We start from the raw sequence: 26306 nt of genomic DNA, 5'->3' as shown, positions 1-26306 counted from the left end.
TGCTCTGTGTGCACTATAGCTCACCAGGTGAGCAACAGCACTATGCCAGTGTCCTGACTGGCCCTTGCTGCTGTAGTGCTCTGCCGGGGCTGCTGAGAGCTTGCCAGCTTGCTTTGAGTCAATACTAGAGGGAAGAAGGTAGATAAGGGAGACATAGTATAAGGACAGCAAAGGGAAAACTGAATGAAACACAAAAAAGGGATTTAAATGAGAATACCCTGATGCATCTTCCACACACAGTGTTCATATGTTCAGGCAGCACATGGATATTTTGGTTTTTTTCAGTTTCAGCTCTGTTCTGCCTTACCTACTCACTTGCCTCTCGGGCTTTGTCATATCTTTGCAGTAATCTGCTCCACCTGGTCTCATCCACATCTGCAATACAGATCATCACGGGTGGTGGGAACATGGTGTTCTTTGAGCTCTGCTGCCCTCAGCATCGCCAGGGAGTTGCCTCACTTCAGGCTCATACTCACATGGAAAATCTTTCCTCTCTATTAATAACGAGCAGTGGAAAAAAAAAACTGAAGAAAGTATTAAAAGGCTGTATTGGGTTTGCGTGGCCAGGTTTTGATAGCGGGGGGGCTGCAGGGGTGGCTTCTGTGAGAAGATGCCAGAAGCTTCCTCCAGGTCCTATAGTCCAGTGCCAGCCAGCTCCAAGACATACCCACCGCTGGCCAAGGCTGAGCCAATCAGCGACAGTGGCAGCACCTCTGTGATAACATATTTAAGAAGGGGAAAAAATGCTGCACAACAGCAGCCAGAGGAGAGGAGTGAGAATATCATAGAATCATAGAATCATAGAATCATTGAGGTTGGAAAAGACCTCTAAGATCATCGAGTCCAACCGTCAACCCAACACCACCATGCCCACTAAACCATGTCCCTAAGCGCCTCATCTACACGTCTTTTAAATACCTCCAGCGATGGGGACTCAACCACTTCCCTGGGCAGCCTGTTCCAATGTTTCACCACTCTTTCAGTAAAGAAATTTTTCCTTACATCCAATCTAAACCTCCCCTGCCGCAACTTGAGGCCATTTCCTCTCGTCCTATCGCTTGTTACTTCGGAGAAAAGACCAACACCCACCTCGCTACAACCTCCTTTCAGGTAGTTGTAGAGAGCGATGAGGTCTCCCCTCAGCCTCCTTTTCTCCAGACTGAACAGTCCCAGTTCCCTCAGCCGCTCCTCATAAGACTTGTTCTCCAGACCCCTCACCAGCCTCGTTGCCCTTCTCTGGACACGCTCCAGCACCTCAACGTCCTTCTTGTAGTGAGGGGCCCAAAACTGAACACAGTATTCGAGGTGCAGCCTCACCAGGGCTGAGTACAGGGGCACGATCACTTCCCTACTCCTACTGGCCACACTATTTCTGATACAGGCCAGCATGCCATTGGCCTTCTTGGCCGCCTGGGCACACTGCCGGCTCATGTTCAGCCGGCTGTCGACCAACACCCCCAGGTCCTTCTCTGCTGGGCAGCTTTCCAGCCACTCTTCCCCAAGCCTGTAGCGCTGCATGGGGTTGTTGTGGCCGAAGTGCAGGACCCGGCACTTGTCCTTGTTGAACCTCATACAGTTGGCCTGGGCCCATCGATCCAGCCTGTCCAGGTCCCTCTGCAGAGCCTTCCTACCCTCGAGCAGATCAACACTCCCGCCCAACTTGGTGTCGTCTGCAAACTTACTGAGGGTGCACTCAATCCCCTCATCCAGATCATTGATAAAGATATTAAACAAGACTGGCCCCAGTACTGAGCCCTGGGGAACACCGCTCGTGACCGGCCGCCAACTGGATGTAACTCCATTCACCACAACTCTCTGGGCCCGGCCATCCAGCCAGTTTTTGACCCAGCGCAGAGTCCACCTGTCTAAGCCGTGAGCTGCCAGCTTCTCTAGGAGAATGCTGTGGGAGACAGTGTCAAAGGCCTTGCTGAAGTCCAGGTAGACCACATCCACAGCCTTTCCCTCATCCACTAGGCGGGTCACCTGGTCATAGAAGGAGATCAGGTTGGTCAAGCAGGACCTGCCTCTCATGAACCCGTGCTGGCTAGGCCGGATCCCCTGGTTGTCCCGCTCATGCCTTGTGAGCGCCCTCAAGATGAGCCGCTCCATAATCTTCCCCGGCACCGAGGTCAGGCTGACAGGCCTGTAGTTCCCCGGATCCTCCTTCCGGCCCTTCTTGTGGATGGGCGTCACATTGGCAAGCCTCCAGTCTTCCGGGACCTCCCCCGTTAACCAGGACTGCTGATAAATGATGGAGAGCGGCTTGGCGAGCACCTCCACCAGCTCCCTCAGCACTCTCGGGTGGATCCCATCCGGCCCCATAGACTTGTGAGTGTCCAGGTGGCATAGCAGGTCATTGACTGCTTCCTCCTGGATTACGGGGGGTTCATCCTGCTCGCCGTCCCCGTCTTCCAGCTCGGGGGGCCGAGTACCCTGAGGATAACTGGTCTGCCTGTTAAAGACTGAGGCAAAGAAGGCATTGAGTACCTCAGCCTTTTCCTCATCCTCAGTGACAATGTTCCCCCTTGCATCCAATAAAGGATGGAGATTCTCCTTGGCTCTCTTCTTGTCATTAATATATTTGTAAAAACTTTTTTTGTTGTCTTTAACGACAGCGGCCAGATTGCGTTCTAGCTGGGCTTTTGCCTTTCTCATTTCTTCTCTGCACGACCTAACGAGATCCCTGTACTCTTCTTGAGTCGCCTGCCCCTTCTTCCACAAGCGGTAAACTCTCCTTTTTTTCCTGAGTCCCAGCAAGAGCTCCCTGTTCAGCCAGGCCGGTCGTCTTCCCCGCCCGTTCTTCTTACGGCGTACAGGGACAGCCTGCTCCTGCGCCTTTAAGACTTCCTTCTTGAAGATCGTCCAGCCTTCCTGGACCCCTTTGCCCTTCAGGACCGTCTCCCACGGGACTCTCTCAACCAGCGTCCTGAACAGGCCAAAGTCCGCCCTCCGGAAGCCCATGGTTGTGGTTTTGCTGGCCCCCCTCCTTACTTCACCAAGAAGCGAGAATTCTACCATTTCATGGTCGCTAAGCCCAAGACGGCCTCTGACCACCACATCTCCCACCAGTCCTTCTCTGTTTGTAAACAGCAGGTCGAGCGAGGCACCTCCCCTGGTAGGCTCACTTACCAGCTGTGTCAGGAAGTTGTCTTCCACACACTCCAGGAACCTCCTAGACTGCCTCCTCTCTGCCGTGTTGTATTTCCAGCAGACATCCGGGAAGTTGAAGTCCCCCACGAGAACAAGGGCTAGCGATTGAGAGACTTCTGCCAGCCGCTTGTAGAACGCTTCATCCGCCCCTTCATCCTGGTTGGGTGGTCTATAACAGACTCCCAGCGGGATATCTGCCTCGTTGGCCTTCCCCCTCATCCTTACCCATAGACACTCAACCGTACCATCATCACAATCGTTGAGCTCTATACAATCAAAACACTCCCTAACATACAGGGCCACCCCACCGCCTCTCCTTCCTCGCCTGTCCCTTCTGAAGAGTCTGTAGCCATCCATTGCAGCACTCCAGTCGTGAGAGTCACCCCACCATGTTTCTGTGAGGGCGACTAAGTCATATCTCTCCCGCTGCACAATGGCTTCCAGCTCCTCCTGCTTGCCGCCCATGCTGCGTGCATTGGTGTAGATGCACTTGAGCTGGGCTATCGATTTCGCCCCCGGCATCGGCACGCCACCCCTAGGCTCATTTCTAGCGAGCCTGGTTTTATCCCCTTCCCCCTTCGAACCTAGTTTAAAGCCCTCTCAATGAGCCCTGCCAATTCATGAGCCATGATCCTTTTTCCCTTGTGAGACAGCTGGACTCCGTCTGTCACCAGCAGGCCCGGTGCCATGTAAACCTCCCCATGATCAAAAAAGCCAAAATTCCTCCGATGGCACCAGCCCCTGAGCCACGCGTTGATCAGGTGTGTTTTCCTGCTCCTTTCAGTATCCTTCCCTGCCACTGTAGGGATAGAGGAAAACACTACCTGTGCTCCCGATCCTTGAACCAGTCGCCCCAGTGCCCTGAAGTCCCTTTTGATCGCTGCAGGACTTCTCTCCGCAACCTCATCACTGCCAGCCTGTATAACCAGCAGTGGGTTGTAATCAGAAGGCCGTACCAAACCAGGGAGCTTCCTAGTGATGTCTCTGACCCGGGCCCCAGGGAGGCAGCAGACTTCCCTGTGGGACGGGTCCGGTCGGCATATCGGGCCCTCTGTTCCCCTCAGAAGGGAATCGCCTATGACAATTACCCTCCTTTTTTTCTTAGCAGCGGCAGTCGTAATGCGTGGGGCTGACTGCCTCACCCTAGGCGACCCCCCGGATGGACCTTCGTCTACATCCTCGCTTGCCTCGCCCTCAAGTTCCAGGGCCCCATATCTGTTGTGTAAAGGCAACCGGGAAGGTGAGGGAGGCCGGGCAGGGGTTCGCCTGGCACGCCGAGCAGGGACCCGTTTCCATCCCCCCCCATCGCTTAGGTCCCCTCTTTCTACCTGGTGGCAAGAAGGCAGGGGATCCTCTGCTTCTCGTGGAGCCTCCTTCTGCTGCCTCTGCCTCAGGGACGGTAGGGTGTGGCTCCACCAATCTATCTCCCTCTCACACTCCCTGATACTCCTCAACCTTTCCACCTCCTCCTTCAGCTCTGCCACCAGGCCGAGCAGATCATCCACCTCGTCACACCGCACACAGGTGTTGTCTCTGCTGCCCTCCGGCACAGCTGACAGGCTCAGGCACTCCCTGCAGCCAGAGACCTGGACAGCTGTATGCTTGCGTGTGAGCTCCGTCTGGGTCGCCACATTCCTTCTGGCGACGGCTTTCGGCCGAGTGGAAACCATAGCCGGTCCTCTTCTCAGAAGCCGACGATTACCAGTTGAGTTGGCCTCTGGAGCCGGGAGCGGGGCTGTGCCCTGCCCGCTCGCCTTCCCTGCACGCCCTGCCTGCGCGAACTGACGCGCCACGTCCTGTTCGCCGCGCTCCGGGTCGCTCGCGCTCCCTGGAGCTGCTCTTGTAAGTGAGGAGGTTTGGCTGCCGCCCCTCTTGTCCCCGCCCACGCTGAGTCAGAGCTGCCGCTCGTCAGGAACGCCCTCCTCCGGCTCGGGGAATGGCGGGGCTGGGGCTCCCTCTCGCTCCCTGCGCTTTTGCTTTTCGCGGGTTTGGCCGCGGTTTTTTGCCGCTTCAGGAAGGGTCCCCCGTCGCGATCCTCCGCTCCGGAGCCCTTCGCCTCGGTGGCTTCGCTGAAATGGCGGGTACAGTGGGTTTTTAAACTGCTGCCGCCCCTCTTGTCCCCGCCCACGCTGAGTCAGAGCTGCCGCTCGTCAGGAACGCCCTCCTCCGGCTCGGGGAATGGCGGGGCTGGGGCTCCCTCTCGCTCCCTGCGCTTTTGCTTTTCGCGGGTTTGGCCGCGGTTTTTTGCCGCTTCAGGAAGGGTCCCCCGTCGCGATATGTGAGAAACAACTCTGCAGACACCAAGGTCAGTGAAGAAGGAGGGGGGAGGAGGTGTTCCAGGCACCGGAGCAGAGATTCCCCTGCAGCCCGTGGTGAAGACCATGGTGAGGCAGGCTGTCCCCCTGCAGCCCATGGAGGTCCACAGTGGAGCAGATATCCACCTGCAGCCCGTGGAGGACCCCACGTCGGAGCAGGTGGATGCACCCGAAGGAGGCTGTGACCCTGTGGGAAGCCTGCACTGAAGCAGGCTCCTGGCAAGACCTGTGACACCATGGAGAGGAGCCCACACTGGAGCAGGTTTGCCGGCAGAACTTGTGACCCCTTGGGGGATCCACGCTGGAGCAGTCTGTTCCTGAAGGGCTGCACCCCGTGGAAAGGACCCACACTGGAGCAGTTTGTGGAGGACTGTCTCCCATGGGAGGGACCCCACGCTGGAGCAGGGGAAGAGTGTGAGGAGGAAGGAAGGAGCGGCAGAGACAACGTGTGGTGAATTGACCACAACCCCCATTTCCCGTCATGCGCCGCTCGGGGGCAGGAGGTAGAGAAATCGGGAGTGAAGTTGAGCCTGGGAAGAAGGGAGGGGTGGGGGGAAGGTGTTTTAAGATTCGGTTGTATTTCTCATTATCCTACTCTGACTTCTGATTGGCAATAAATTAAATTAATTTCCCCAAGTTGAGTCTGTTTTGCCCATGATGGTAATTGCCGAGTGATCTCCTTGTCCTTATCTCGACCACGAGCCTTTCGTTATATTTTCTCTCCCCTATCCAGTTGAGGAGGGGGAGTGATAGAGCAGCCTAGTGGATACCTGGCATCCAGCCAAGGTCAACCCACCACAAAGGCATAGATCTGAGGCTGTCATACACAGGCATTTTAGAAGCTTAGGGTCTCTAAGCACTATTAGCAAAATATTTGCAAGATGATTCAGGAGGAGAGGCGAGGTCACCGGGAAAAAGGTCTGCAAAATATTCCATTACATAATGGAAAACAACCAGAATTCAGGAGGTTTTACATCATTCCATTTTTTCTGAAGTATTTATTGCGCGTCCAAAGAGCAACAAAGCAGGTGAAGGGTCTAGAGCACAAGTCTTAGGAGGAGCGGCTGAGGGAACTGGGGTTGTTTAGCCTGGAGAAGAGGAGGCTGAGGGGAGACCTCATCGCCCTCTACAACTACCTGAAAAGAGGTTGTAGCGGGGTGGGTGTCGGTCTCTTCTCCCAAGCAGCAAGTGATAGGACAAGAGGAAATGGCCTCAAGTTGTGCCAGGGGAGGTTTAGATTGGATATTAGGAAAAATTTCTTCACAAAAGGGTTGTCAAGCATTGGAACAGGCTGCCCAGGGAAGTGGTTGAGTCACTATCCCTGGAAGTATTTAAAAGACGTGTAGACGTGGCGCTTAGGGACATGGTTTAGTGGTGGACTTGGCAGTGTTAGGTTAATGGTTGGACTCGATGATCTTAAGGGTCTTTTCCAACCTAAATGATTCTATGATTCCAGAGACACTCTGCTAGGAAAAATTATCCATATCTCTTTGAAACTGTTCCACAGACAGAGTTTCTGTTAAACAGAAAAAAAGAAACACCACCACCCTAATTTATTGGGATCTTTTGCATAAGGTAACACTCACATGGGGAATTGAATCACCTGGACAGGACAGTCATGGATGGCAACAGGAGCCTCTGGTGAAAGGGTCCTTGCAATGGTGTCTTCAGCTGCATCAGGTGAGACTCTGAACTCCTGTTCTGCTGAATTCTTGTAATCCATCTGGTCCTATGTGCCCACTCCAGTACATACCATGATCCGTTGGCAGTGATTATTTTAAACTGTGCACAAAGCATCTCTTAACTGGCTTAAGTGGCTTCAAAAGACTGTTCTGCATGACCATTTCTGCATCTGCAAGAACAGTTTCTACAGACCATCTACAAGTGTCTTACCTGTGTGCAGTTGAATCCATTCTACAGCAGGAACTGCTTGGGGGGGGCCCACTGGCATGGCCACGTTCTCCACTCAGGATGTTTATCAGCACATTTAAGCATATAAATAGTGCCTATCAGCTGGCCTAGGCACAGCAGGGGCTGCTTGGGGGAATCTCCAGGACTGTCCAAAATTCCCACTCGTACAGTTCCTGTAAAGAATAAGGCAAATACTTTGTTGTGGAGGCAGGTGAGAGTTCGGTCACCTTCTCACAGGTCAGTGCATTGCCTCAAATCAGTGCATTGTCTCATCTATGCAGGGTCTAGCCAGGGAGGTCCTGGATCTTCCAGGGAATTAATGAATAAGTTGATGAGATGTGTATACAGGCATAGCCTGATACCCAGCTACGCCACTACTGTGACTACAATTTCCTTCTTATATCAAAATGGTAACTGAAATCCCATAGATTTGACCACAGCTGTACTGTCTATTTTTTATTTTATTTGAATGAATATATATGTGCTTGAACACTCTGTAAGTCCCTATTTTACTTGGAAAATGGTTGCCTCAGTTTTTCACGGTGTTCTTATGCAGGATGTCCTCACCGTGGTAATGGACCTGTTTTCTTGATCCTGTCCATGTTACGGTATTTCCTGACATCGGTCTCCTCTCTTCTTTGTGACTCTTTTCCTTTCACTTTCTGCTTTTCTCTGTCCAGATCTCTTACCTACCTGTCATGTCTGCCATTTCATGATCATCTCATGTCCCAGTTATTATCTGGCACATATTATCTTCTTATCTGTAAAAACTGCTCCCCTCAGAAATGTCCTGAAGATTCATTCTTCTTCCTGTCATCTTCTCCAAGGCTTTGGTGTTCCAGTTCTCAGGCATCCCCTCATTGTCCCTCAACCCTTCTGCCCTCTGGTCCTGCTTGTTCCTCTTTGGAACAGCAGCTTTCCTCCTGCTTTCTGTGGAGCAGATGCTAACAGTTGTGGAAGGATCTGACTGTGTTGCTGTGCTACAGGGTTGCAGCTGGGTTTCAACACAGAGCACTGAAAGTGTGGAGGATCATCCTTCCCCCAAGCACTCCCCAAGAGATCTGAACAGTCTTCTCCTGCATGGAGCTCTGCGGGAGCGCTGAAGCCACCAGCAAGTGAGGCTACACTGGCTTTCCCGATTTTCCTTCTAGTTTACAACAAAGGAGACGTGTAAGCCAAGCTAAACTAAAACAATGACATATAGATTCAAACCGCCTCCCAGTATATGATTTCTGTATATGATCTTTTATTATGCACAGTTTTCCTGCTTTCCAGAGAAATGTGGAAAGGAAAAGTTTTCACGCCAATGTATACTCATACCTGTGAGGTTATCCTCATGCTTCTTGCTGATATTAATAGAAGTTGTATGACTAAATCCCTGTACAATGTTTATATCTCTTATTATCTAAACTACTTATGAACACTAACTTTGGCCTGCGTTTAGCTCCTATGCATTTAAACAATTTAGCACTTTGTACCATTTCAGCACAAGGCACCTTATGTAAATTAAAAATATGAAGAAAATTCAGAACATAGCGTTAAGTTTTTGCATTGGTTATTAGTGCATGCTGGGATATCATGCCAAGCTAAATATAATTATCTGCTGTAAGTCTAGGCTAGTACTCAAACATGCGAAAGCTACATGGTAAGCAGTTATAGGACTGAATGTGCATATTACATCTTGTTTAGATGGCATGTTGAATATATAGTACTAATGTTATTGAAGTAGTTGCATTTAAATTTCAAGTGGCCTTTGGAAATAGAAGATTAGCCCATTCACTAGAAAACACACATAGCATTAAAAAAAAAAAAAGGCAAAAAAAAGAGCTTTTTTCTTCCCTTCTGCCAAGAGTTTCAAGTGACTAACATTTTCTTACTAGAATTTAACTCATAATTAAACATGGTGGTAGCTGCACATTGTTATTCAGAGTTAATCAGAATGAATCATAATAGTTCTGCAAAGTTTAAGCCACTTCTGTAAAATTACCAGTGGATTAGATGTTTTGTAAACTGTATTAATATTGAACCTTTAGGCAGTGGAAAGACAGAAGTAGGAGAAAGTTTTAAATTATCAATGAACCCTCAGGTGAGCAATGTGGTAACTGTGGGAAAAGATGCAGCATGGCAGAAAACGCGTAGAAAACTGTCATGGTTTAATCTCAGTCGGCAACTAAGCACCACGCAGCCGCTCGCTCACTCCCCCCACCCCCGGTGGGATGGGGGAGAGAATTGGAAGAGCACAAGTGAGAAAAAGACGTGGGTTGAGATAAAAACAGTTTAATAATTGAAATAAAATGATAATAATAATAATATGATAATAATAATAATACACAAAGCAAGTGATGCACAGTACAATTGCTAACCACCCGCCGACCGATGCCCAGCCAGTCCCCGAGCAGCGGCCCCCCCTGGCCAGCTTTCCCCAGTTTATGTACTGCGCATGACGTCACATGGTATGGAATGTCCCTTTGGCCAGTTTGGCTGTGCCCCCTCCCAGCTTCTTGTGCACCTCCAGCCTTCTCAGTCGGTAGAGCATGAGAAGCTGAAAAGTCCTTGGCTAGTGTAAGCATTACCTAGCAACAACTAAAACATCGGTGCGTTATCAACAGTCTTCTCATCCTAAATCCAAAACACTGTACCAGCTACTAGGAAGGAAATTAACTCTGTCCCTGCCAAAACCAGGACAATATCCACCCCTTATTCTATACCATCTGCGTCATGCTCAAGGCTCATATTTTCCAGTACATTTTCATTAATCACCATCCCCCTTTTTTTTTAATATATATACACACACACACACAGAGATATCATTCCCTTGGTCTGTGGGCCATCCCTCTAAAATGTTTGGTGAGTTCATTTAGTCCATGACTTTGGGCTCCATCTGTCATAATAATCTCTCAGGGCAGGAAAGATGGAGATGGTATGTGGTGTTGGATTGTTTCATGTTGAAGTCAGTTCTGGTTCCATCATCACTGCGCTTTGCTTGGTTTCACTGAAGTTATTCTTCATTAGACTGGGTGATTCTTATTGTAATAACATTAGTATGGCATATAATATTATTAGTATTATTAATATATCTGTGTATTATTAGTATAACTATTATAACTATAATTAGTACTTAACATCACATAATTCAGATCATTGGCTATTCTCACCCAAAACCAAATCCCCTTGAGGTACACATGGGACTTCCCCATCCTTCCGCATTATCCACCAAGTGCACCCAGGTCCTTGAGCAAAAGCAATCCCACAGATGGGTTTGCCTCTGCCCGAGGCAGGAATAACCCAGACTGTCTTCCCCAGAATATTTTTTATGTGCACTACAGGGACTTTATTCCCATCTACAGTACGTAAAAGTTCTGACTGGGCAGGGCCAGCTCGATTGGCAGATCCCCTCGTGTTGACTAACCAGGTGGCCTTTGCTCAATGCGTATCCCAATGTTTGAATGTCCCGCCACCCATTGCTCTCAGTGTAGTCTTTAACAGTCCATTGTATCATTCAATTTTCCCAGAGGCTGGTGCATGACAGGGGATGTGATATACCCACTCAATGCCGTGCTCTTTGGCCCAGGTGTCGATGAGGTTGTTTCAGAAATGAGTCCTGTGTCTGACTTAATTCTTTCTGGGGTGCCATGTCGCCATAGGACTTGCTTTTCAAGGCCCAGGATAGTGTTCCGGGCAGTGGCATGGGGCACGGGATATGTTTCCAGCCATCCGGTGGTTGCCTCCACCATTGTAAGCACGTGGCACGTGCCTTGGCGGGTTTGTGGGAGTGTGATATAATCGATCTGCCAGGCCTCCCCATATTTATATTTCAGCCATCGTCCTCCATACCAAAGAGGCTTTAACCGCTTGGCTTGCTTGATTGCAGCGCATGTTTCGCATTCATGGATAACCTGTGCAATAGTGTCCATGGCCAAGTCTACCCCTCGATCACAAGCCCATCTGTATGTTGCATCTCTTCCTTGGTGACCTGAGGTGTCATGGGCCCACCGAGCTAGAAATAACTCACCCTTCTGTTGCCAGTCCAGATCCGCCTGAGCCACTTCAATCTTAGCAGCCTGATCCACCTGCTGGTTGTTTTCATGTTCTTCAGTAGCCCCAGGGCTACTGCATGAACTATCTCCTCTTTAATTTGCTCAAAAGCTTGTCGTTGCTCAGGGCCCCATTTGAAATCGTTCTTCTTTCGGGTCACTTGATAGAGAGGGTTTACGATCAGACTGTAATTTGGAATATGCATTCTCCAAAAACCCACGACGCCTAAGAAAGCTTGTGTTTCCTTTTTGCTAGTTGGTGGAGACATGGCTGTTATTTTGTTGATCACATCCATTGGGATCTGACGACGTCCATCTTGCCATTTTATTCCTAAAAACTGGATCTCCTGTGCAGGTCCCTTGACCTTACTTTGTTTTATGGCAAACCCGGCCTTCAGCAGGATTTGGACTATTTCCTTCCCTTTTTCAAAAACTTCTCCTGCTGTGTTGCCCCACACGATGATGTCATCAATGTATTGCAGGTGTTCCGGAGCTCCACCCTGTTCCAGTGCAGTCTGGATCAGTCCATGGCAAATGGTGGGGCTGTGTTTCCACCCCTGGGGCAGTCGGTTCCAGGTGTACTGGACGCCCCTCCAAGTGAAAGCAAACTGTGGCCTGCACTCTGCTGCCAAAGGGATTGAGAAAAACGCATTAGCAATATCAACTGTGGCATACCACTTGGCTGCCTTTAATTCCAATTCGTATTGAAGTTCTAGCATGTCTGGCACAGCAGCACTCAGCGGTGGCGTGACTTCATTTAGGCCACGATTGTCTACTGTTAGTCTCCATTCTCCATTAGACTTTTGCACTGGCCATATGGGACTGTTAAAGGGTGAACGAGTCTTGCTGATCACTCCTTGGCTCTCCAGTCGACGAATCAGCTCATGAATGGGAATCAGGGAGTCTCGGTTGGTGCGATATTGCCGCCGGTGCACCGCGGTGGTAGCGATTGGCACCTGTTGGTCTTCGACCTTCAGCAGCCCCACAACAGAGGGGTCCTCCGAGAGACCAGGCAAGGTGGACAGCTGTTTAATTTCCTCCATCTCCAAGGCAGCTATACCAAAAGCCCACCGGTACCCTTTTGGGCCATTGAAATACCCTCTCCTGAGGTAGTCTATGCCAAGGATGCACGGAGCCTCTGGGCCAGTCACAATGGGGTGCTTCTGCCACCCATTCCCAGTTAGACTCACTTCAGCTTCCAATAGAGTTAGCTGTTGGGATCTCCCCGTCACCCCAGAAATACAGATGGGTTCTGCCCCTTTGTAGCTTGATGGCATTAGGGTACACTGTGCACCGGTGTCCACTACAGCCTTCTACTCCTGTGGGTCTGATGTGCCAGGCCACCGAATCCACACAGTCCAGTAAACCCGGTTGTCCCTTTCCTCCCCCTGGCTGGAGGCAGGGCCCCTCTAATCCTCATCACAGTACTCATTTCTCACTTCTTGTAAATATGAGTCAGAAGTTTCTTCATTAACATCAGGAGTAAGATCAGCCCTTCTACTCTGTCTGGGGAACTGCCCGCTGGAAACTGGAGCAGCACAGCAATTTTCCTGGAAGAACCTCTTTCTGTGATTGTTTTCCCTTGCAATTCACGTACCCGTGCCCCTAGGGCTGCGGTAGGTTTTCCATCCCACTTCCTCATGTCCTCTCCGTGGTCACGCAGATAAAACCATAGGGTGCCCCGTGGTGTGTACCCTTTATATTCTCTCTCTTGAGCAAAAGAACGCTGACTCCTAATAGCCGAGATACTGGTCCGTACAGGTGAGGAGTAGGACCTATCCTCTCTGAGTTGCTGGAGCTCCCGGGACAGTTTCTCCACAGCCGAGACGAGGGAGGAAGAAAGACTTTCCTCATATTGCCGGAGTTGACTAGCCAATTCATCCACTGTTTGTTCCTCTCCATCTTTCCAGGTTATCACTGCCAATGAATTGGCCTATGACGATGGTGCGCTCCTTATAAACTTCCGCCACATGGGTCGCGTGCACTTGACTTCATCTGGATCTTTGGATAGCTGTTCATTGTTCAGGTCATCATAAAACATCTCCAGCACAGCTAATTCTCTCAGAAACTGGATACCCTTCTCCATGGTGGCCCACTTGCTTGGGCGACATATGACATCTTCCTTAAAGGGATACCTTTCCTTCACGCTTGACAAGAGTCGCCTCCAAAGGCTGAGGATTCGTGTCCCTTTTCCAATCGCTTTGTCAATGCCCCCTTCCCTAGAAAGGGATCCCAGCTGCTTGGCTTCCCTACCCTCTAATTCCAGGCTACTGGCTCCATTATCCCAGCATCGGAGCAGCCAGGTGACAATATGCTCACCTGGACGGTGGCTGAAATCTTTTCGTATATCTCGCAGCTCACTCAGGGATAGAGATCGGGTGGTCACTGCCGCGTTTATGAGTTCTTCCTCTTCCTCCTCCCCGATCAGCGGCTGGCTCTCCTCCTGCTGTTCTCGTGATGGCCCTTCTCTAGCGTCGTCTGTGTCGTACACTTCTTCCTCCAGCCCCCTTTTAGAAGAAGCTTCTTCCTCCCTTACTAAACGAGCCGACTTCCGCTTCCAAAATTTCTTCTTGTGTACAGGGGCAACTGATACGGGCACAGGCTGGTTCTTTGGTTCAGTCACAGGGCGTGTCGCTGGGGTCTGAGTGGCCACAGGGCCTGTCGCCGGGGTTGGAGTGGCCGCAGGGCCTATCGCCGGGGTTGGAGTGGCCGCAGTGCATGTCGCTGGGGTCTGGGTGGCCGCAGGACCTGTCACCGGGGTTGCAGTGGCCGCAGGGCCTGTCACCGGGGTCGGAGTGACTGCAGGGCCTGTCACCGGGGTCTGAGTGGCCGCAGGGCCTGCTGCCGGAGTCTGAGTAGCTGCAGTGCATGTCACTGGGGTCTGAGTGGCCACAGGGCCTGTTGCTGGTGTCTGAGTAGCTGCAGAGCATGTCACCGGAGTCTGAGTGGCCACAGGGCCTGTCGCTGGGGTCTGAGTAGCCACAGGGCCTGTTGCCGGCGTCTGAGTAGCTGCAGAGCATGTCACCGGAGTCTGAGTGGCCACAGGGCCTGTCGCTGGGGTCTGAGTAGCCACAGGGCCTGTTGCCGGCGTCTGAGTAGCTGCAGAGCATGTCACCGGAGTCTGAGTGGCCACAGGGCCTGTCGCTGGGGTCTCAGTAGCCACAGGGCCTGTTGCCGGCGTCTGACTAGCTGCAGAGCATGTTGCTGGGGTCAGAGTGGCTGCAGGGCCTGTTGCCGGGGTCTGAGTGGCTGCACGGCGTGTCGCTGGGGTCGGAGTGGCCGCAGGGCGCGTTGCCCGGGTCTGAGTGGCCGCAGGGCGTGTCGTTTTACTGTCAGAGCCAGAGACCTTCTCTTCCCTTTGAGGGCACTGAATGGTGTTGAACAGGGCTCGGTAGGCATGGGCCAGGCCCCAGCACGTTGCAATGATCTGCATCTCTCTGGAGTTGCCAGGGTGGCAGCATACTTTGTCCAAATATTCTACTAACTCTTCAGGATTCTGCACTTGCTCAGGGGTGAAGTTCCAAAACACTGGGGGTGCCCATTGGCCTAGGTACTTGCCCATCTTGTCCCACACACCCTGCCACTCATAACTATGCAGCCTTGGGGCAGATCTCTGGATGATATTCTTAAATTGCTTACCAACTTTAGACAAAACCGAAACAATATTCCAAAGAAGTATTAATAGAAGTATCTTAACTACCCAAGGATGTTCAAAATACTGAGAAGTTACTGTAATGAAGGAGGAAACATCATAGAAGAAGGTAGTGGCACTGCCATTCTGTATTTCCTCCGTAAAAAAACTCTCAGAAAAGTTACTGCAATTGCTATTGTCTCCACGAAATGGTCTCCGTGGTACAGTAACGGCTTCATTGCGAAATTTACATACCACACTAACGTTAAGGTCAATGTTTTAAAAACAAACCTCAGAAGCGAAACATCACTATTCACTGCAGACCACAGCAAACTGCAAAAACCAACACCAGTCTTTAACATGTACAGCAAAAAAAAGAGCACAATGCAGATTATACAAATCAATATCGAGAAGAGAGAAACCAACATTGTGACCCACAACTATTAACAGATATAAGTTCCTTAATACACTCTGGTTAATCTGTTATTATCTCAAACCCTTCGTGCCCCATGTTGGGCGCCAAAAAGGACTGTCGTGGTTTAACCTCAGTCGGCAACTGAGCACCACGCAGCCGCTCGCTCACTCCCCCCAACCCCCCGGTGGGATGGGGGAGAGAATTGGAAGAGCACAAGTGAGAAAAACTCGTGGGTTGAGATAAAAACAGTTTAATAATTGAAATAAAATGATAATGATAATAATAATAATAATAATAATAATAATATGATAATGATAGTAATAATACACAAAGCAAGTGATGCACAGTACAATTGCTCACCACCCGCCGACCGTCGCCCAGCCAGTCCTCGAGCAGCGGCCCCCCCTGGCCAGCTTTCCCCAGTTTATGTACTGCGCATGATGTCACATGGTATGGAATGTTCCTTTGGCCAGTTTGGCTGTGCCCCCCTCTGTCCTGGTTTCGGCAGGGATAGAGTTTATTTCCTTTCTAGTAGCTGGTACAGTGTTTTGGATTTAGGATGAGAACAAAGTTGATAGCGCACTGATGTTTTAGTTGTTGCTAGGTAATGCTTACACTAGCCAAGGACTTTTCAGCTTCCCATGCTCTGCTGTTTGAGAAGGCTGGAGGTGCACAAGAAGCTGGGAGGGGGCACAGCCAAACTGGCCAAATGGATATTCCATACCATGTGACGTCATGCTCAGTACATAAACTGGGGAAAGCTGGCCGGGGGGGCCGCTGCTCGGGGACTGGCTGGGCATCGGTCGGCGGGTGGTGAGCAATTGCACTGTGCATCACTTGTTTTGTGTATTATTATTATTATCATATTATTATTATTATCATTTTATTTCAATTATTAAACTGTTTTTATCTCAACCCACGAGTTTTTCTAACTTGTGCTCTTCCAGTTCTCTCCCCATCCCACCGGGGGTGGGGGGAGTGAGCGAGCGGCTGCGTGGTGCTTAGTTGCTGACTGAAATTAAACCACGACACCCTCCCAGCTTCTTGTGCACATGCAGCCTTCTCAGTCGGTAGAGCATGGAAAACTAAAAAGTCCTTGGCTTGTGTAAGCATTACCTAGCAACAACTAAAACATCGGTGCGTTATCAACAGTCTTCTCATCCTAAATCCAAAACACTGTACCAGCTACTAGAAAGGAAATTAACTCTATCCCTGCCGAAACCAGGACAACAAACAAACAAAAATACAACGGAAGTGCAAAGGAAGTAAGAACATGGGAAGACCCAGCACTGGCAGAAGCCTGCTGGATTGTAGTCTGACCAGCAAGTTGCAAACCTGGCCCAGATGGAGGAGGCAGATGTGGGAGATAAGATGTGGGACAAATGGGGGCAGAGAAGAGAGCTTAGGAAAGCTGGCTCTTCTCCATAAAGGCTTCTAGTGTCCCTTCTGGATTAAGGATAGCTCTAATTTTTGCCTTTGGGGTAGTCATTGGGAATGGATAGATAAAACGTCCTTCTATATAAATGAATTAAGGAAGAAAAATATGTGTGTGTGTGTATTTGTTTATTAGTTTGGTTTGGGGGTTGGGGGCCCCTTTGTTCTCATGGATTAACCTCTGTCTTAAATAGATATCAAATTGCAGAAATCTTTCCTGCCTTGCTTGTTTTTTTTCCCTGGTTATTTCCAAACACAGTTGTCTCTTTTGGCACCAGGTTAATGTCACAATGGAAGTGGCTGTTTCCAGCTGAATAATGCTTAGAGGAACATAACAGTTAGAGATGGAGTAGTAGATTATTCCTTCACAATGGCTGGATATATAGGGCATTTCTAAAATAATAGCACTCTCAAACTGGTGTCAATTTTTAGATGAAACTGTTTTAAAATAGAATTTGTTTAAGGGAATATATTTGGGCCAGTCCTGATTTCATCTGGCTTGGTATAAAGCAAATAACACTCATGTCGTTACTCTTATTGTGTTACAATTTTAACTGCTCTTGCAATATCACTCTTTTATATGTGTGCTCTCACATATTTCCTTTCTGTGTGTCTCTCCACTCTTCCTTGCCCAAGAGAAGTTTGTATATTTATTGGAGATGTTGGAATATGCATCAAACATAAATGTGTTGTTTATTTTCTTAGGATTTGAATTTTTTGAAACAAGTGCCAAGGACAACATTAACGTCAAGCAGACATTTGAGCGACTCGTGGATATCATCTGTGACAAAATGTCGGAAAGTCTGGAGGTGGATCCCACCATTGCTGCCGGCAAGCAGAACACACAGCTAAAGGACACCCCTCCTCCACAGCAGCCCAACTGCAGCTGTTAATGCAACTATCATCAAAGGCAGTTCCAGTGCGTTCTGTTGCCAACAGAGTATTTATGAATGGTCTATATGCCTTTATTTATACTGTCTTATTAATTTATTTGGGAGAAAAGTCTTTTATTTTACATCAGCAGCTGGTTGAGTATGTGTATGGAGATGGAGATGTTATTAGTTTGAAAGGATGATCCATTTTTTAGCATCTGGCTTTTGCATGCAGGATGGCTATTAGTTTCTCTTTTCTTTTTACTGTTTTACATTACACTTACTTCAGCTGGTGCCATTTCCTCAGACCACATTTGCCTAGAATTGACTTGTTTCATGGGTTTCAAATTATATAGTTGAATCCTTAGGGTAGCGGCCAAGGTGTTTTAGAATAAGCTTCCTGATGTCACTTATATTTTCTCCTGACTGAAAATCAATTTAGAAATATTGCTCTAGTGAGCCAATTGCTCATTCTGTCCAGATCATTTGTATAAGGGACACTTCCTGGAGTGTATTGCCTTGGCAAATCTACGCTCACTATGTTACACATCATGGCTGCTTGGAAACTGTAGAAGTTAGAAAGGAAAAACCTCCAGCCTTCCTGGACCCAAAGCCACCGAACTTCCCTGTGAGTTTACAACTGGATGTGGGTGTTCAGTGCAGATCCTCAGAGATATTAGGTACTTCATCCTGTTTGAATAGCTAGTATGTTTACATTTCCATGGGAGCTGCATGTCTATCTAATACCTTTCTGAAACTGGATCATTACAGAGATCCCAGTAGTACCTGCCCCAGTACTGGAGGGCTGACTAGCTCTTTTCATTTCTACCTGCATGAGATATTAAACACACAGTTCTGATATTACCCCTGGCAGAGCCAAATCCATTACGCTCAGTTGTTCATAGCCAAAAACTGTCTTGTCATGTTGTTGTCAAACCTGCATACTTAAGCATTCAGGAATTTCATCTCCCATTCAGTCACTGAGACAACCACCACCACACTGGCTACAAACATCTGTATTTCACTCAGACCTCTTGCAGAAGTGCTGCTGGTGTCAGTGAACTGGAGTTTGACCTCAATTTTACTTTGATGAGGATATCTTTTTTTTTTTGACAAGACAATTAGAAATTCACAAGATTTTTAAAAACTTTAGGAGTAATAAAAATTTGTCAACATTTCTGGAGTTAGGCTGAATACATTCATAAGATCAGCAAAAGGCTGTGAAGATAGCAGAATAAAGTACACAAATTCTTTTTTAATAAAGTGTTAAAAATATTCATATTTCACAGTTTTTAAAAGTACTCCTCTAGTACTTGGTGGCAGTTTCTTACATCTATGCCCTGGAGTACTTTGTACAACTGCTTTACTTGGGTCACAGTGACTTTTTTTTAACTAAATTGCATAATTGAAGAAGCCTTAACTGTTTTATTGTTCCTATTAGACAGGATTTAGGACAAGGCTGACATTTCTTAAAATGTCTGCAATGGGAAAAATTGGAAGACAAATTTAAAAAAGGAAGTGACACAAGGTACTGCAAACTGCTCACAACTGCAAAGAAATCCCTCTATGCACATTACCTTCTTTGAAGGTAATTTATATAAGCTCCTGAAACACGCTAAGAGAAAATGGTCACACTTTTTTACTGGTTAAATAACTTACATAAACTTTGACACAGTAAAAATGACTTTCAAACAAGGCATATAGACACATGTAAAATGGATATGCCATCAGGGCACTACATTGGCTGCCTAACTTACTTAAATGAATAAATGTTCTTTCTTCAGTGTGGGGTTTTAAACAATGTCTGTCCTGTTAGCTAGCTTCCTTGAGCACTTGTTTTCCTAGTAGACATGGAGGCTGAACTTTCACTTGTTTACCTCCATGAAGGGAAAGCACTGTCCTCTTTGGGGCCAATGAGCAACCAGGTGGAAGAGGCATGTGCTACCCCAACCATAACCCTGTCTCTCTCCAGGGATGCTGCTTTTCTCTCCCCCGTTTAAGGTAGCATGTTGATAACTGTGCTGTATCAATTTTCATTGATACCTCTTCACCCACTAGGTACCAGCTGCTTTGGAAAAAGAAGTGATAAGAAGCTGAGGAAGCTTTGTGTGAGGTGGTGAGCAGTTTTCCACCCTATGCTTGTTATGTGCAGTTATTCCTGCTGGAGAAAAGGGAGCAGGGAAGCCTTGAGACAGCACTCAGCTGCAGCCCTCAGTCCTTTAGAAAAGGTTTAGGTTGTATTATTAGTCTGAGCCATCCTCGGGCAAGGCAAGGCAAGGCGAGAGGAGGACATGGTTACATCTTACATGAGCTTGGGCATATCCTGGATTATGCAGCACAGCTACAAGTGCAAATATTCTCCCAGCTTTGCTCTGGGATGCTGGCTGCAAAATGGTCGTCATCTGTGCATGTTGTAACAAGGAAAAAAGACCCCAAGATGCCCCTTGCTATAGCCATACCTTGCTTGTACTCCATTGCAATGAATTCCAGACCCTCCCTGCCTCTTTATGACTATGTAGACTCTAATCAGTGGTGGCAATACATAATTAGCATATATCTTTTTAAAGAAATTGAGTGATAGATAAATAGAAGCAGCTGCCAGAGTAGCATTGGTCATTAGACTGTCAGCCATGTGTTATAAGGAAAAGACTCATCTGAAGTACAACAGCAGAACCAGTCAGTAGATTAAAAACTCCTAGGATCTTTGTATTGACACTCAGACATTGTCATAGAGTTCAGAATTAGTCAGATTAATTTTTAAAGTGTTCACATCAAATCCTTGAAGGTTTTCAAGATCAGACTGGATAAAGCCCTGAGCAAATTGCTCAGACCTCTTAGTTGACTCTGTTTTGAGCAGGAGGTTGGGCTGGATGACCTGCTGATGTCCCATCGAACCCAATTTATCCTATGTGTGGAAGTTCAAGTAGACCTTTTCTGAACAATCAGGGTTACCTACTGTTGGAAAAGTAGGCTTTGTTTTTCCATCACAGGTTGGCTTTTGGAGCCACGTGTTTCACAGGAATATTGAGTTTTCTGCTATAAAGTTTGGTCAGATTTAGATCAGAAGCATCATGATTTCAGTACCTCTCTCAGCTGGAACCTGGCTATTATAGAGAAACACGAAAGACAGAAAGGCTTTTGGGAAGTAACTTACTATCCCTTCCCCAAACATTCTAAAAATTTATTTTGAATTCTGGGAACTAGCAGGATTGGGATTTTCATTCTATTTAAAATTATGCCTTGGCCTGTTTCATAGGGTAGGATTTCCAAAAGCAGCCTGTGTCAATCTAGTACAGCTCCTATTGACTTATGTGACAGAATTGCAATTTTCTTAAATGCAAGTAGAGTTAGGCTAATACTGAGCACTTTTGGAAATCCCATCCCAACCTGATCAAGGGCCAAAATTTAAATAATCAATGGCTCGTTCTTCACACATATCCAATAGTCACTGATTATGAGTTGTTGGAGGAGACAAGCAGGATTTGGTTAGATCCCTGATCTATCCACTGTTGTAGCACAGTTCCGGCAAGAGAAAGTACCAGGCTAAAAAGAGATATATTTTAGTGATGGAAGAGGGCTGGATCATTAAATTGAAACCTGGGATAGGAGATCCAAAACTATTTTCAGTCTCATCACAATTCTTGGTGCAAAAGTACTCACACATTTTGTACTAATTTGTTGTCACTCTCAGCACAGAAATAGGACTGAATGTCATGAAGCCTTATTGGTCCAGCCACAGATAACCTCTTCAGCTGAGATTTAGGCCACTTGGTGAGATACAGCGGTTGACACACAGAGATTAGATGCCTTTGGACAGAGGGTCCTGAGCTCCATAGTGCCAGCTGAACTAATACTACACAACCCATTTTCCAAGTTATGATCTGGACTAAAGCTTTTAGCAGCAGGCTAATCCTGTGCATGGGTAATGCACCAGCCTTATCACGCTCTGACAGTGTCTTGCTTGCTGCATGATCAAACTAGTGCTCAGAAAATGCCTTGGGAGCACGCGACAGCATGGGATGTGACTGGCTCCTGTGGTGCCTCCTGGCACCGACCTGCCAAACAGCTAGCAAGCCCTGCTGGGTTGAACCTTCAGATGCATGTTTTCAATTTTGATAAGAGTTCATCTTCACAAGCATTCTGATCCTTATAGTGCAACTAACTTATTACTGATTTTGTTGTTGCTGTTGTTGGGTTTATTTAGACCTGTTTGATTGGTGTTTGAAATACATATGAGCTAGCCTGATTTTCTGTCAAAAAATACTCTTTCTCTCTGAACAGCTGTGTACATGACTGTTACCTGGAACTGTTTGTTCCTTTGTGCTTATACTTAATGTAATGCCTAGAGAAACTACCTGAGCAACTACATCTATGTGGCCTTTCCAGAGCATCAGTCTGAAAGATTAAGTTTTCCTCCCAGTTTGCTCAGCTCTGTATATTCAGCTGTACCACATGCACCTTCTTTATTTTAGGAATGAAGTGCCATTTCAAGGTGCACAAAATCTGCTGGAGTTTGATTCTAACTTTGAGAACGCTTTGAGTTTAATTGTCATTTTTAGGAAAAAAAAAGGTGGTACAAATTCTACATATGATGATGATGCCTTTGTTTCTTCAATAGCAGACGAATGATGCTGATTTGCATTCCAAAAGAAACACACACCCCCAAAAAAAAAATCCCCCCCAACTACTCTTTTCTATATTTGTTTGTGAGAGGCAAGTTTTATTACTTGCATTTTTAAGGGCATCAACTAAATTACTGTTCTGCTGACTGACTGTTAGGACAGATTCCTCCTTGACCTGTTTCATATAGACAGACACATAGTGTATGTGCCTAGTTCCTCTTTAGGATGACAGATTTAGCAGTGTGAGACCATGAGTATGTAAATCCTCATAGATAAACCCTCAGGGGGTGTAAAGCAACAGATCTTCACTTATGCCAACAGGGGAGTGAGTTGTGTTGATTTACACCATTTAATCCATACGCATAGTCTCTTCAGTACACGCTGACTCCAGATTCTCCAAGGTTCATCATTTGTCAGGTCTCATTTAAAGAGGCAACTCAGTTCAATTATTTGAATGATTTCTACCAGTTTTCTTTATTAAGAAGGGGTAAATGTAGTTCATCTTTGCAATTTAAGCTTTTTTTTCTTTTTTCTTTTTTTTTTTTACTTTGTTTATCCATGGATGTTCAATGAAGCAGAAATTGTAACTACACATGTATAGTATACACATATACACAGCAGTACATCTTTGACACTCATTCAGTTCCCACTGCTACTTGTTCATGTTCAGTGCAGCCTTCCCTAAATGCCACAGTGGAATTTATCCATAAAATCTCATTAGCACCATAAATCAGCTGGGTTACATTTGCAGACCATAGGTTTATTATCCATGGTTCCAGCAGGTGTAGATGGCTTGTCATTTATAGAATAAGGTACCTGGTATTTGATTTGGGGGGGAAGCATAAGTCCTAATCTTCCAGTAACTTCAGGATCATGCATAACATGCAGAAATGAAAGCTAGGGATTGCTTACCACTTCTGGCGATAAATTTCCTCGAGTAATTCTGACATGTACCCGCAACTAGTGTTAAATGAAATGTTTGTGCTGTAACTCCTTTTAATATTTTGTCAGTAATGTCAGATGTGTCGTGGCTCAGTTGGACTGTCAGAATGTGTAACCTATATACTAGTGCTCGTGGAACTGAAATGTCTGAAATGTTGCATGAAAATGTTATAAAAATAGATATGTTTTCTATTTTTTAATACCTCAAAACTGAGGAATCGTGGGCCAATAAGTGCAATATTTAATGACTTAGTGTATATAAACTTGTGTGAAAGGGAGAAGTGTCATGTATGTGTGCTAAGCTGTTGATGATGCCTGTGTGGCTTAAGATTTCCAGTAGTTGTATGTGTCTTGTAGTAAAATTTGTATAGTAAATGCTTTACCAGTGTAGTGTAAGAATACTCTATTCTTAAGTCATTTGAGCTATTTTTCATATATGAGATGATGGTAAAAGATATCTGTATGTTTACTGCAAGTGCATGTCAATTTTACTTTTAGACTTGTGAGTGTCCTTTTTGAAAATGATCACATTACACCAACACTAGTGGGACAGCGCTTTCAGTCAGAAGATGCTTGTAACCATTTCTAAACTATCTGCCTATACTTTTAAAGCATGTTCTCTAGAAGCATTAAAAGAACCTCCTAGAGCTCAGCAGTTACAGTGAGTTATTTATTCTTAAAGAATCAGTTACATGCTCTGTCTGCCTGTATTTCATAATATGTGGGCATGTTTTCTTTAATCTGATACAGTTAACTCATAATACTTACCGGAAATATTAAATAGGAATACCCAATACTCTTGCAGATGACTCGGCAAACTTCAGTTGGTGCACTGAGTTAACATTTTTGGGAACAGCTTGAAGGTCACAGTCAAAATGGTCCAGCACAGTGGATGGTGACCTTAATTAGTCACTTCTGCCAATTAAGTTTCTTAACTTTTCTAGATCCTAAAGATGGAAGATACATCCTTAAATATATTGACCCAGACTCTTCACTCAACTGTTACATGGCCCTCAATGCTGAACAACTCCACTGTTAGCAGTAAAGCTGCAGTATAAATGGAAACAAAATTCAGCCCATTACCTAACCATGACATTAAAAGGAGACCATCCAATAATTTCTTTTTCCTTTCCAGTTATCCTTGCATATTTCTAATAATTCTCTAAGCACACAAGCAAGGCCATCACTATTCAGCAAAACCCTTGGGTACATTTGGGACTTTAAACCCTGAATCACTGATCTGCCATGGGTTCCCAGCTGTGCCTATGGACTCTGCAGAGGAGAAGCTCATTCTGCTAATTCTTGCTACACCTCTGGTTTCAAAGGAACGTGTCATGCACCTTGGGAATTTGCTAAATAGAGATGGGCCACTGAGTCTGGGCCAAGGAGAGTAACTGTTTTTGCTGAACAATTTTCATAACAAGTTGTTTTCATTAGTAACACATTAAAAGGTACATAAGTAGATTTTTAGTTTGATCTGATGCATTTTTGTGACAATGTACAAGGTTGGTTTAGGTTTGGGTTTTTTTTTTTAAATTAGCCTGATCAGACAAAGAATCAAACTCTAAGGCCTCCTAGAAACCAGTAGCATGGGTTTCCTTTCTTATGTCATCAAATAGTTTCTCTGCGAAAGCAAAGTAGCCAGATTGCATTAAGTAGCACAGGAAGGTACTTGCAATGACCTGAGCAGCCCTTAAAATTCTTCCTGTTTTTATACCTTCTGCCATGAAAACTTCTGCAAAATTATAAAGACCAGAGTGAAAAGAAATTGTATTTGGAGATAAATTTGGGATTTCTTAATAAAAAAGGAAATTCTGGATATCTTTGTAGCTGAGCAGCAGACAAAGTAAGAGTCATAATATGAGGCACCACTTAAATACAGATATACAGGCTGCTACAGGACTGAGGATGCATTACGTAAACTTTTTATTGCTAAGTGACCTGACTGTTCAGGGGGTTGGCAGATAATTTTACCTAGTATTTTTATTATTCCTCATAGACATGTGATTACATACACAAAGATAAATGCTTACCTTGAAAATATGTAGTTGTTCTGGCTCCCTCAAACTAACTTACTTGCTGAATTGTTCTTGAAGAAAAGTTGAAGTACTTGCTTAGGATACATTTGTGAGGGGGTGAGACTCAATCTGTCCCTCCTCCCCCAACTATTACTGCAATATAATGACTTTGGTTCTAAAAAATATGTTAGTTTAAAATGCTGCTGGGTTACAAATTTTGTGAATCTTCTGCATACATCCATGGGAGCTCTTGTCTGAACGTGAAGTACAAGTTTTATCCATGTGCAGAGTTTTAATTCTATGTGGAAGTAGAGACCATGTGTATTCCATTGGATATTTCTGTTTGTATGTGACTTCCATATACCAAGTGGATTTTGTTTGTTCATTTTTTTGTTGGAAGTTTTTTCCTTTTGCGATTACAATAAATATTCAAGAGACTATATTCATGAATATCTCAGTTGTGGTGACATGGTCCTATCCCCCTCCCTCTGTTTATTTCCTTTCACTTACTAAAACTGTGAGAGAATTACTTCAGTTTTAATAAAATAATGGACAACGATACCACATCATTTCATTAATATCCCCTCAGTAGCACTGGTGAGTCGTAGTTCTGTCTCCATCCCACAGAATTCACCGGAGATTTTGCCCTAGGAGTCTGCAGGAGAAAGATTAGACATTTCCCTACCAAAAGCTGTGTTGTGGCAGCCTACATGCTGGCCCTTTAGCATGGGGTAAAGTTTATTCTTTTGACTTTTCACTGTATAAACTGTTAAACAGTGTCTGTGCCTTTTGGATGCTGTTATTAGTTTGCCATGCAATCTTAGCCCGTATGATCCATCTTAATTGTGGGGGTGGTAGTTCACACATAGTGTGATATATTACTGTCCAGGTACTGCTTTTTTCTAGACACACAGCCACCCTTGCGCTAGTTTGAACCCTACTGTGACTCCTAAATTTATCTA

At 46.3% G+C, this 26306-nt stretch overlaps 1 protein-coding gene across 1 annotated transcript in view; it reads left to right on the top strand.

Moving 5' to 3' along the window:
- LOC143172022 (ras-related protein Rab-3C-like) overlaps positions 1–25794 on the top strand; it is a 218220-nt gene extending 192426 nt beyond the window's left edge. The window contains exon 5 of the mRNA XM_076361237.1: positions 17596–25794. Within this exon, the coding sequence (XP_076217352.1) occupies positions 17596–17783 (188 nt within the window). The 3' untranslated portion in view covers positions 17784–25794. The remainder of the gene's footprint in view (positions 1–17595) is intronic.
- The last annotated feature ends 512 nt before the right edge of the window (positions 25795–26306 follow it).

The sequence above is a fragment of the Aptenodytes patagonicus genome, chromosome W, assembly GCF_965638725.1.
Source record: "Aptenodytes patagonicus chromosome W, bAptPat1.pri.cur, whole genome shotgun sequence".
Taxonomy (NCBI): domain Eukaryota; kingdom Metazoa; phylum Chordata; class Aves; order Sphenisciformes; family Spheniscidae; genus Aptenodytes; species Aptenodytes patagonicus.
This window is presented reverse-complemented; position numbering and strand designations above follow the sequence as displayed.